We start from the raw sequence: 12,537 nt of genomic DNA, 5'->3' as shown, positions 1-12,537 counted from the left end.
CAGGGGCAACGCTCCAGCCACAGACGATGGATATCACCTTTTTGATAAGCAACTGTCCTAACCTGTGGTAGAAGAAGCATTCACGACCTTTCTCTTGGAGCCATACCACAATGTAGATATACTGCAGTAGAAGTAAAAGTTGCTTTACAAACATCACTCAATGAAAAATATGACAGCAAAATTTACAAAATATATCCCTGTGTTATACATTTAGTATTACACGTGCTTTATGTTCAAGTAGCATTTTATTGCTGCAGCTGATGTTTATATATATATATATATATATAGCTGTGAAATAAATGTACTGGAGTGAAATGTAATTTTTTTTCCCCTGAAATGTATCAGAGTAGAAGTATAAGTGGCATGAAATAAAAATACTCAGTTACATTCCACCTCTGCTCCCATTTGTACACATATTAATTGTAATAATTTTTTAATTTTAATTTAAAGAAAAGATTTTATTCCTTTTAAGTCAGAAAAATAGTTTGTTTTGAACTATAGAGAACATGTAATAAATAAAAGGGTGGCTGCCTCAGTAAATACAGACAACAAATCCTATTGAGACCAATAGAGAAGCTTTAGGATTGTAGCAGGACCAGAAGGGAACAGCTGTCCGCCTAGCCTTGAACGAGGCAGCATACTCACTTGCAAGCTGCCTTACATTGACTCTATTGAGACGCAGACACACATAAAACCCTGTTGGCAAGAAACTGTTGACGTCTGCTGTTTGCCCGTGTTAATTTATGCAGGATTATGCTAATTGGCAGGAGCTGTTGTAAACCTCTCTTACACACACAGGAATGTTTCTGAATGCCTAACGGTAGCCTGTGGAAAGACATGAACGCCAACCTATTTCTGTCCTCCCGTACTCGCGCCCTTTATTTACTGAACATTCTGACTCAATTCACTCTTCTGATCCTTACGGGATAAATCAGTAATCTGCAACAAAGTTTGATGGGATTTATGAAAATACAGTCTATGTAAATGCTTGTTAGATTGAAGTCATCTGAGTGATCCGCATGAGGGAAAATAAAAACGATTGATTCTTAGATGTAGAAAAACAAAACTTTATTTGAATCCCATGTGACCCCTATTTGCCACAAACATTGCACAGTATGAAAAGAAATCACATCATTGGGCATCATGTCACATTAACTATACACATGGTCCTATTATACATGAAAATGTTTTTTTGGTGATTTCAAAAAATGCTGTCTTTGTCAGGTCGTAAAACAGCAAATGCAGAAAAGACATCTGTAGTGTTTAATTTTCCAGTCCACTGGCCGTCGTTATCGCTGAGTGATGGGATGAAGGCTCAGACTAAGAACCTGCTACATTGGTCATCTGAAATATCCCTTGGTGGGAGAAGAGTAAAAAAAAAAAAAAAAAAAAGCATAGAAGTTTTTTTCTTTTAAAATACCTAAAAGTAAAAGTAAATTACAAAATCAAAACTATACTCATACTCATGAAAACACATAACATTTACTACAGTAGTGAATAAGTTTGTCATAGATGCCAAGAGCAAAGTATGTTTAAGACACTGAGATGACCTTCCTCTGCCTTTAGTGTGCAAACGAGGCAGACCAATTATGAACTGATCTCTGAAATGTAAAACAGTAAACGTGTGTGAATGCAACCAATCTGTCTGACTGGTCTGTGAAGGAGGGCTGATTCTAGCTTTTGCTCCGTTCTCTAAAATGATATACAGTATAATGGAAAGACATTAGACAGGCAGCATTTCTCTGATAACATTTTTGGTCCCTGTGTGCAAATAAGATACACATGTAGATACATAAGCATGTATATGAAATGAATAAACTTACAGCCAAGGCACCTCAATAGTTTTTTTTTTTCAATAAAAAAAACATCCTCATCAATTTGATTGGTATACCAAAAATAGAAATGATCAGGCTTTCATGTGGATTTGTTCTCTGTTGCGTGCAGACAAGTCACTGAACTCAGAGGAGTTCCATAGTTGAGACACAAAGTCAGTCTCTATTGCCTCCTTTTCTTCTTCTGTCACTTACTCCCTTTAGGAGACCAGCTGTTTGGCTTGCAGCTCCATCTCTGCAGCCCGTTTGAGGGCCACATCCACCAGGAGCTGAAAGCCGCTGAAGTCTTGTGTGAGGTCTGGAGGGGTGGGGGGAGGGGTGTTGAACAGCCCGCTGCGGGGGCTCAGGTTGCCCTCCATGCTGGTGCTGCCGAGGATGGTGGTAGTGGTGGGGAGCGGCTGGATGCCTGGCCCTTCTTCCTGGCACCTGAGCAGCGCCTGTGCAGACTGCAACAGCTCAGCTGCCCTGTCGCAGTTCATTCCTGGCACAGAAGGGTGGGAGGCTGTCGGGCTGGCCTGCATTGCTGCGGTGACAGTGGTGTGACAGATGACAGAGGGGCGGGTGGGAATGAGCCCTGGAGAGGGGGACGTGGAGGTCGGAGAGGGTATGGAGGGGGACACTGCCTTCCTCAGGACACCAGGCATGGCAGGTTCGAAGCTGGAGGGGTGGAGAACACGTTTGTCGTAGCTCTCCTCTGTACCGGCTGCAGGACTGCTGTGTTTCGGGGACTGGGAGCTGTCAGAGAAGCTGTCGCCAGCCTTGCTACCTTTCCTCGATATGGTAAACTGGTTGGGATCTTTGCCATCTTTCCTCAGCATCTCTGGGAGAAGTCGCCGCCTTGCATTAATGAACCAGTTGCACACCTGGAAAGGACAACAACAAAAATCCGTGCTGTGAGAAAGCCGCATCACATGGCTCACTTATGTTCTGCCTTGCAATTTAAAGGGAAAATCTGCTGGTACCCTTGTCCCCAGGTGCAGCTTGCACCTGTGTTTTCAATAGAGGGATCACGATGAAAGGGTAAACACCACCCATCACACGATGAGATTTCACACCACAGACAATGTACAGTATTTCACACCATTAACATTTCCTGTTTATCATTTCAGCAGTGCATAAATGAAAAACCAGACTTCTAAGATTTGTACTAATGATCACAGCTCAAACTATGAGAAACTAAACATTAACTTTCATCCAAAAGCCTAGGTTGGACTTCTTAATCTTGTATTTAAAATTGTTTTCAATAGAAACTAATCTCTTTTGTCACAGCAGTAATCATGGTCATCTTTCTTCTTTTTTCCCTCAGTTCTCCAGGCTAGTCGTAACTGGCTCTGGGAGCCTTGTAGCTCCAACTATGTAAATGACTCTGCATTGTTCCCAGACAGCTGGGATGGAAAGGGGCTGGAGGGAGGGAAATTCCTGTTCGAGTGCCTCAGCCAAGCCCACAGCACACAGGGAGTGAGTTTACTCACGTTGTCTCATAGACTTTAATGTTGCAACATCAAGCTGGTTTGGATGACCTTCAATTCACTGTTTGTGTGTCATGTTTTGTTTGCCATCTAGACAGGAAATGACTCAGTCAAGCTGACACTTGCTTCCTCTTGACTTTTTACAGTGGTCTATTTACACTATAAGGATTTACTGCTAGTGAAGGCTTAAGTACTCTTATCGTTTCTGTCATATCTGCGTCCATACCTGCAGTGTGGAGAGCTGAGTCTGCTTGGACAGGAGGGCTTTCTCCTGTTCAGAGGGGTAAGCGTTGTAACGGTGCTCGTACAACCAGTCCCTGAGGATCTGAACTGACTCTTTGGGCAGATTCCCCCGCCGTTTCCTCTTCCCGTTGCTCCCCGTGCTGGACGACAGATCCAGGGGGGCGTCCACGCTGTCCTCATCATCCGTCTCACTCCCCGACAGCATCATCAAACCTGCGCAAGCAAGCACAAGTGAGAGAAAAAGAGAGCGTATGAGAACAGGACAAAGAAGAATATGTTATCATCTTATGCCAGCCACCCTGCTGTCAGTCACCCAGGCACTCTGCCGCAGCCGTTTACCAAACGCAAGCTGTCTGGCAGGCAGCTGATGTGTCAGAAGCAAGCTGTCAAGTTCAGCCATGTGATTCATATAAGGAGCGAGAGAGGGAGGGAGTGAGGAGGAGGGGGAGGAGGGAGCGAGGGAGGGATGGAGGGGGCGACGTCACAAAGGCTGGTCTGATGCTGTGTCAGTTATAAAACCTGCCTAGACAAATACAAGCCAGGTCTGCTGCACAGACTGAGAGCACACCTTACATGCTTGGATAAGTAGAGTAGACCAGGCTGACCACAAGAACAATCACTGTATAAAGGGAGGTTTTGTTTTGAAGAACAGAAGCCGAGTGTTTACAAGGATTACAGAGTTGCTATCTTTTTTAATACAGCTTTTTCAGTCTAATCAAAGTCAATCTTGATCAAACAGGATTTGGGCCTTTGAAATTCTCTTAATGTCAAGACTGTTGCCCAGGGAAAATAACCCAGCTTATAAACTGTACTTTGATGAGATTTCTGTCTGCCATTAGTGTGTTTGCAGCTGATTATGATATTAAATGTCATAGACAGTATGGTTTAAGTGACACCACACATGGATATTTGAGCTTCCTCTGGAGAATAAAGAAACTGATTTTTACAGTTGCTCATGTGATGGTAGGTCACTTTTTTTTCTTCACACATGAATACCAGCAGGGTATTATGCAGGCAGCCCAGGCGCCATTAAGATAATGCAGAAACAAAAATCTGGGAATATTTAATGCACAACCCTATGCAGTCTGCCCTGGGGCAAACTAATGGGAAAGGAATAAGAAAGTTCCCAAGTCTGAGCGGCCAACAGGATGAGGTAATTACGTAGGCTGGATAGAGGAGAAGGGGGAGGGGAGACCTGTTGCAAATCAGCGTCTCCAGACTAAACAAAAGAATCCGGGGCTGCGTGGTTCTTTGTATGCAATTCAAAAGTTTCTACACGCAAACTGCGACTTCGCCATTAACTTCAGTCCCTCCGAAATGTCACTGTTCAACAGAGTGGCCAGAAAAAGTGTTTTAACCCCATGAAGACACTGGTTTTGTAAGTTTATACAACTTGTAAGGCTTTTCTATTGTGTGTGTGCGCGCTGCACCACGAGGTCCATGAATGTAACAAGGCAACAGCAACTTCCCACAATGAGGTCAGGATGAACATTAGCCTACATTTGGATTTAGATACTCTTTAAAGGTGCTTACGGTGTTTCTGTCCGAGGTAGACGGTTATGAAGATACAACATGTCGATTTTTAAAGCTTGCACGCCGTAAAAATGTAGCATTTCAAACTCTCCAACTCACAATAGTCGCCAAACTTTTACTTGTTTCGTCGCTTTTCTCAAACTTCGATACAAATGTAGCTTTCGTCACTTAAATTAGCTTCTTTTCAAACCCACTGGAAGCGTCGTTTGATTCAATTTTGACGTTTTTATGTGAGCTTTAAAGTTAGCCTAATTACACCGTGACAAGAAAAACAACACATGGCTACACAGTCGTGTGTTATGGTGTCAAAACTTGAATAAAACCTATCATGAAAAACCACAAATGATAGTCAAAGCTAGCTATATCGACTTTTGACATCGCGCCAGCACATGGCAGAAAAAGCCCCCTGTCATGTCTGGAAAGGAAACAATAGACTGCATGGTTTGCATATGAGGGAAATCGCTCTAATACTCGTTGTATACGTTGTCTCTGCTTACCTAAACTAATTTTGACATATTTTGTCTCAAAAGCATCCAACCTACCCTTTTTCGTCTTCATATCCGTCCGAAAATGCCCACTTTTTCCTCGTCAAGCGCAGAAGAAAATTGTCTTGTGTGTAAGTGCAGTGTTTTTCTTCTTTCCTCCAGATATCCCCAGTGTGTATCCGAATATTTGAAAAATCCTTATTCATCAAAACTCGTTTCTTTTCTCCTTTTTTGGTTTTATTTCTCTCTTCTGGTCGTCCTTGTTTGGAGTCTTGGGGGGGGGGGGGTTACCTGAGATCTCTGCGTCCCTTCGACTCAAAGCCCTTTTCTCATTGACTGTGTTTGATCCTGAAACTGGGTGACAGCTATCTTTGACAGCTGCGTGACTCAACGCACAGAGATCCTCCCACCGTTGAGGGCAGAGGAAAAATCTCTGACATCAGCATGGCTTGTTCCACTGACATGGATTCAGTGTCGCTAAGCTTTATCTGCTGCAGACCCCCTTTTAACAAAAACCAAACAAACACCAACATTTGGTAGCTATATTAAATTATGCTCCGCAGGAAGGCGTAGATTTAGGCGGGCAGTCAGAATGACAACAACAACAGGCTGGTGTCGAGCACTGCGGACCTCGTGGTTATACATCCTCCACAAATAATAACCACAATGACAAATCATCATACATTATTTCTACCCGCAATACTTTTTTTGTTGTTGTTGCTGATTGTGACTTATGGTGTGTCTGTGTGGTATTCAGAAATAAGTTCGGTTACCTTATCGCTCTTTGTTGTTCTATCTCCTTAGGTTTCACTTTTATGTAGCATCGTGCATAATTGTGTGGTATTTAATAGCCCTTTCTTAATGCTCCAAATGTATGTGTGTGTGCTTTTTTAACAGTAACCTCTGTGGTCCTATTGTGCTTTCTAAAATTCATATCACTACAGTATTGTCTAACAATAAGGGACCCATATTGTGGTGACTATACCTGCAAATGCTGTTTATACTACTGCACCTTTTCCCCTCCCACGTTGTCAAATCAGTAGCTCATTCTGTTGCAGCCCTGTCGTCTGAATCTTGTTTTTGTTGTGGTAAATATGTCATTTCCTTTTCAGTGTCATCATTATGTAAAGGACTATTGCTCTCATTTCTCGAACGAGGAAATGAGGAAAATATACAGTATACACGTTGGTGCAACAGGGGGATGTTGAGCCAACCTTGCACAAGCTGCAGGTTAGTGCACCAGTTCAGGTTACTAAAGACAACAGTAGGACGAAGGAAACGATCAATGCCTTCATTTGTATGCCGTGCACAACCTTGCGACAGCTGCTGTAGCAACGTCTTTTTTTTCTTGAATGCATTTGTTCCAGAGAGGCGTTTATTTCTCTCTCTGAAGCTAAATGTCGCCTCCGTGTGTGTACATATGGTACTGTACGTGAATGCAACATATGTCAAACATGAGGTCGTAGGATTCCCTCTGGTGGTTGTTGTGCTGCAATGTGACACGGGCTCAAGAGAAATAGAAAAAATAATGTGTTTTTTTTCTCTCTCACTGCTCTTTTAACCTTTTGTCTGATGCTGAACTGTAGTTAGCCTTCTCTCAAGGAAAATATCTCATGATAAATTGTCACAGGAGTATTATTTACAAACATCACCTAAAGGTCCCATGTTGCAGGCTAATATTTTCCTGGAGGAGAGTGCCAAAATCATTAGAAATTCAAACTGGCAGCCCACTACATACCATAAGTATAAGTTAATACTATTTTAGATTTTTCATCATGTTTACTTTACAGCTGCAGTTGTAATGGACTCCTCTGAGGTAATGTCTATATTGAGCGCTCCCATTCTTAGCAAAGACAAGTAGTGTGGCTGTTTCACACCGGACAAGCTGAAACAGTCACACAATGTGTTAAAAATAGAGGTAGGAGCAAGTTAAGAATGCAGCAGCACCCTTCTGTTGCCACCAAGTTAATATCAGCCTGTTCCGTTTTTATATAGGCTACTATGTGTTACATAATAATAATAATAATAATAATAATAATAATAATAATAATAACAATAGTTTTAGTATTTTTGATATTAGTAAGCCTAATTCCAGTGCTTGTGGCCGTAGTAGTGCATTTTTTATTTGGTAGGCGTCTTGAAATACTGGTGGAAAATTGTTTATTTATTTTACAAAATTCAAAATAATAACTGAACAAGTTCAATCAAACGTTTTTGCCAATGTTGAGTGCTTTTATTTGGTTCATTTTTTTTTACGTTATAAGGGCATTCAGCGGAGAAATGTGCATATTCCTTTGCTTAATACTTCCACCATTGTTCACATTGACTGTTTGGTGGCTGTTTTCATTTCCTTATGATGAAAATAACTTTAGTCGCACTTAATTGTTCAGGAAATATAAGGAGTAAAACGTTTGCCAGAAGCATATAAAATAGGTTATTCGCCTGCTTCGACGCGCAACTGTTTGATACCATATCACAGAAGTGATTTGGCTGTAACACATCAAATCCTGTACATTTGACGACTTGTGGCCAAACAGCGCATAAGTGAGGACGTGAAAAGGGAGAGCTGCATCAAGTAGTTTACAGACAGCAAGAATGATACCGGAAAAAAAGGAGATTTTGCTGTCGAAATAAAATAGGCCTAGGTAATTGTCACTTTTTATCAGGCTATGAACGCTGAACCTCAAGATTTCTATTTAACTAATTATGTGACTTCTAAATGCAGTTGGCTGTGATGACATATGTTATCTGTCCTACTAATGGAGATAAATACTTATCCAAACTTTAGCGATGCAAATTAATTACAAATATAAATCAGTACATATTTAGTGTTCTATATTTGTAACTAATTTGGATCACTTGAGTTTGGTTTTTACTTTGACTTTAAAGAATTTATTGCTATTGATCACAGTGAAACTAAGCCACATTCACTTTAATTAATCATTGTAATAGACTAACAATGAAAACTTCCAAGTGGGGTTTGACTGTAAAATGTCATGACTTTCCTGCATGGCATATATTATGAGCTGGACCCAAATTTACAGCATAGACTACAGTGATGTGTTTAAAATGTAAGGAAAACTTAAATTAATCAGAAATTCCAATATTATTTTCACTGACGTACATGGTATTTAAAAAAAAGAAATTGTAGTAAATGTTATTTTAAAAAGAGTTTTATTTTGAAAGCACATAACAGGAAGTGACTTTGGCTTCATCCTGCCTGACTTGACTGTTGAATCAGGCAGAGTCTTGTTACAGTTTGAAGTCTAAAATTAGGGAGGCACCCCAACAGCAAATGACGCACGAAGGCTAAACTGGACAGTCTACTCGTCTCTGTGTCAATGGTAATAGGACTCAGGACCATGGAGACGTTCCCCACAACTTTGCTGTTGTTGATGACATGCGGGGTATTTTTAGCTGTTGTTGTCATCTTTCCGTAGCAGCCCGGCTGCAGCGTTCAGTATAAAGGACTCTTTCAAAATGCAGTTGTACAACAGTGTGCTGACACACTACCCGAGGTCGTCGCGCAAAGTTACAATAACTTTATCGACCGGATCCGAACGATTGAACGGGACAACCTCAAGTTCCTCTGAGCCCGATAAACCGCGATTCACTCAACCGGACACTTCAACTTCAACGACCAACGGGGATCCGGTGAGAGAGACTGCTCCTTCCGCAAACATGCCTGCCTTTTCATGTTACGAAGCTTCATCAATGAGGCCAATTTACTTCACGTCGACTGCTGAAATATTAATCCGCAGACCGGATGGAGTGGAGAGGTCTGTGCCTGTCCATATCGTGAGGGAGTCCAAATCCAAACCACCCTCTCCTAACTCGCATAATGGAGAAAGCATCCTCTGTAATGACTGTGATTCTGATGTGATAGTTGACTTCATAGATCATCTGAGAAATGGGACAGATGAGCTTTTCCCTGACTGCCCAGAGCTGGCTGAAGATCAGCTTTTCCCCAGTAATAATGTTTGTGGACCCAGAATAGAAGAATACAAGAGGTGGGTGGGAAATTCAAGTGAGGATGATGCGGTTTCAGTGACTAATGCCCCCTTTAGAAGCAATGGATGGGCCTCAGTACATGAAGTGGAGCCAGTCACCCCCAGGGCAGCTCAGCCTGGAGACCTCATAAAGGAAGATTTTAGTGATATAAGCAGTGGAAAAGCTGCTCCAGCGTCAGATGAGAGAAAGGCCTTTGAGCTCAGTGTTCTGCAGGAGTGCCCTCCACAGAGATGCCAAGAGAGAGGGGATATCAACGATAAAGTCACCCGGTATCTGGCTGAAGTGGAGAAACAAAACAAGTACCTCCAGGAGAGGAATAAATTCAGGTACCACATTATTCCAGATGGCAACTGCCTGTACAGAGCGGTGTGCAAAGCCACGTACGGGGACCAGGCGAGGCACGGGGAGCTCAGGGAGCAGACGGTGCACCACATCGCTGACCACTTGGATGAGTTCAACCCCATCATCGAAGGGGATGTAGGAGAGTTCCTGATCAACGCAGCGCAGGATGGAGCCTGGGCCGGCTACCCCGAGCTTCTTGCCATGAGCCAGATGCTGAATGTCAACATCCACCTAACAACAGGGGGGAGCTTGGAGAGCCCCACTGTCTCCACCATGGTGCACTATCTAGGGGAGGAGGATGCTTCCAAGCCTGCTGTGTGGCTGAGTTGGCTCAGCAACGGTCACTACGACGTCCTCTTGGACAGGTGTCTCCCCAACCCAGAGTATGAAGACTGGTGCAGGCACTCACAGATGCAGAGGAAAAGAGATGAGGAACTGGCGAAATCAATGGCAGCCTCATTATCCAAAATGTACATTGAGCAAAATGGATCTGCATGAAAGAAATATGTTGGGAGTTAAAGGACGCACACTGTTACAATAGAGTGCAGAACTGTTTTTTGACTCTGCTTGGTTTCTGCATACTTTAAATGATTTTTATAAGATTTATATTGTGAGAGAAAGGAAGTGCAGTGCACATACTTGGGTTTTTGTATATGCAAACATTGAAAAATTGGTCGCAGTTGTCTCTGAAAGTGTTTGAAAGTGTGTGAGCCTGTTCTTCTTGATAGTGTGGGTTATGTTAACATGAGTGAAATACTTTAATACTGTTACTGTACATGTAAGTGCTTTTGAGTCTATAGTATTTATTTGCCTTTATTGGCAGACCAGTTATTTTTCTATCATGCCTATGCTTTTTATGCAATCTCCAAATATTTTCAAATGCCAACAGACTTGGTTTGCATTTTGTCACTTAGCTACATTGTTTAATATCTGTCTAGCTACTCTCTTTTGCACAAAAGTCCTATCAGACTAGTTCAGAGAGTTAGATTTGTGTCTGTGAGAACAATTAAAGGATTTGTTTTTCTATTATTACAGTTCTTTTTGGGAATTTGACATGATATTTCAAAATAAAGTTTGGAAGAAACCTGATTTGCAATGATTTCATATTTAGATTACATGCTCAATGCTTGCTTTGATATCCCTTGCCTACAATTCCACAGGAATTGTTATTCAGTATCACAATGATAATCTCAGCTATGTTATCACAGGCTCAAGTTTGTACATAGCAGTAATGGGATCCATCTATTAAAATGCATCAAAGCAGGCCGGATGAGGTAATGTGTGCGGCACTCATCCCCCACCCCCTGCTGGCCTAAAGTGAAAAGTGATGTTTGGAATTTATTACATGCTGTGACCCTGGAGCCTGCAGCCTCCCATTCAGGTCAGACTGCAGAGCTCAGTGTATTAAGTGACTGTGGTCTCAGGACACGGATCACAAGGGGGCTGTGCTGTGTCAAAGCTATGTGGAAGTTGAAAGCTGAAGGGTGCACTGTTACAGTATCACACAGAAGTACAATGTCACTGTAGTTTATAGATTCATTCTGTTTGGTTTCTGCCTTTTTAATCAAATTAATGTGGAGGAAAAAAAACACATTGCTCTAGACCAGCTTACTCATACTTAAATGTGAGACAGCTGCACCAAGAGTGAGTTCTGGTTCCCAGAAATCTGGCTCTTTAGCTACAGTTTCACACAGTTTTTCTTTGTTGTGTTGTGATATTTCTAGTGTTCTCCTTTTGTGCGATTTAACTTTTAAAATCTTTTCACAAGTTTTGTGAATCTGAGAAAAAATATTGTCATGTAAAAAAAAGAAGAGAAACACAACTCCAACACAATTTTTGACATCTGCCTTGAGCCTAGATAATATCACAGTTTGCATGTCTGTGAGTTGTGAGCTGCTCAATTGAAGAATTCTTTAACCTTCTTATTGTTTTTTTGTGGAATTCGAATAAGTTATAGAGACTTCATGTGCTTCACCATATGCTGATGGAGACATTTTGTGTATTTGCTTCCCAAATTTAAAAGAGTGTCAGAATTCAGTGTTTTTTTCCAATTGTAGTGAATTGCATTTTATTGAGGTGGGCTACTCACGGTTCACCCACCTTTTCTGACTCTTAAGGTGCCAGACCACAGTTAACGTTGCACCTTTCTTCCATTAGGTGGCAGTGTAGCCCCCCATATACTCTTGGACAAAGTTACTGTATTATTAAAGGAATGAATTTCCTTTTTCAAACTGATTGCAATGTAGGATTATTGGACCTATACTGCATTGAGTTAAATGGGCTGCATTGATGTCTAACTTCTACAAACTAAACTGTGAAATGTTTCAGGATTAGTAGGCTACAGGCCAAATAGATGATGAGGGATTGTGTGTTTTATTTAGTTTGAATCAATTGTTCAGTCGATTTCCCAGCTAAGAATTTATGATACAGACTAAATGTTGACAACTTGACTGTTTCAGTTTCCTGACTGGATAATTTATGTTCCATGTGGTCTTGCAATAAGCCAAATCCATGTAACATCTGTATGTTTGCGCAGCTTCCTACTTAAACTTTATTATGGAGTTATTGTGCATGATTTCCCGTGAAAGCTTTACAGTGATGACGTAACCCTGCAGTCCTGTG

General features: G+C 41.6%; 2 protein-coding genes across 2 annotated transcripts; one reads left to right on the top strand and one right to left on the bottom strand.

Annotated features, from left to right (window-relative positions):
- Nucleotides 1–1,406: 1,406 nt before the first annotated feature.
- On the bottom strand, nt 1,407–5,871 carry LOC111237888 (homeobox protein AKR-like). Its single transcript, XM_022767189.1, has 3 exons — nt 5,620–5,871; nt 3,528–3,757; nt 1,407–2,695 (listed from the first exon to the last, which is right to left on the bottom strand). Exons 1-3 carry the CDS (start codon nt 5,633–5,635, stop codon nt 2,033–2,035), a joined length of 909 nt encoding a protein of 302 aa, XP_022622910.1. The 5' UTR covers nt 5,636–5,871; the 3' UTR covers nt 1,407–2,032.
- A 2,948-nt stretch (nt 5,872–8,819) lies between these two features.
- Nucleotides 8,820–11,005, top strand: otud1 (OTU deubiquitinase 1). The gene has a single exon (XM_022767207.1). The coding sequence runs from the start codon at nt 9,043–9,045 to the stop codon at nt 10,411–10,413; it is 1,371 nt and encodes a 456-aa protein (XP_022622928.1). The 5' UTR covers nt 8,820–9,042; the 3' UTR covers nt 10,414–11,005.
- The last annotated feature ends 1,532 nt before the right edge of the window (nt 11,006–12,537 follow it).

This window comes from Seriola dumerili, unplaced genomic scaffold (assembly GCF_002260705.1).
Source record: "Seriola dumerili isolate Sdu_G_001 unplaced genomic scaffold, Sdu_1.0 BDQW01001124.1, whole genome shotgun sequence".
Classification (NCBI taxonomy): domain Eukaryota; kingdom Metazoa; phylum Chordata; class Actinopteri; order Carangiformes; family Carangidae; genus Seriola; species Seriola dumerili.
The sequence above is the reverse complement of the archived record's forward strand: the minus strand, read 5'-3'. Positions and strand labels throughout refer to the sequence as shown.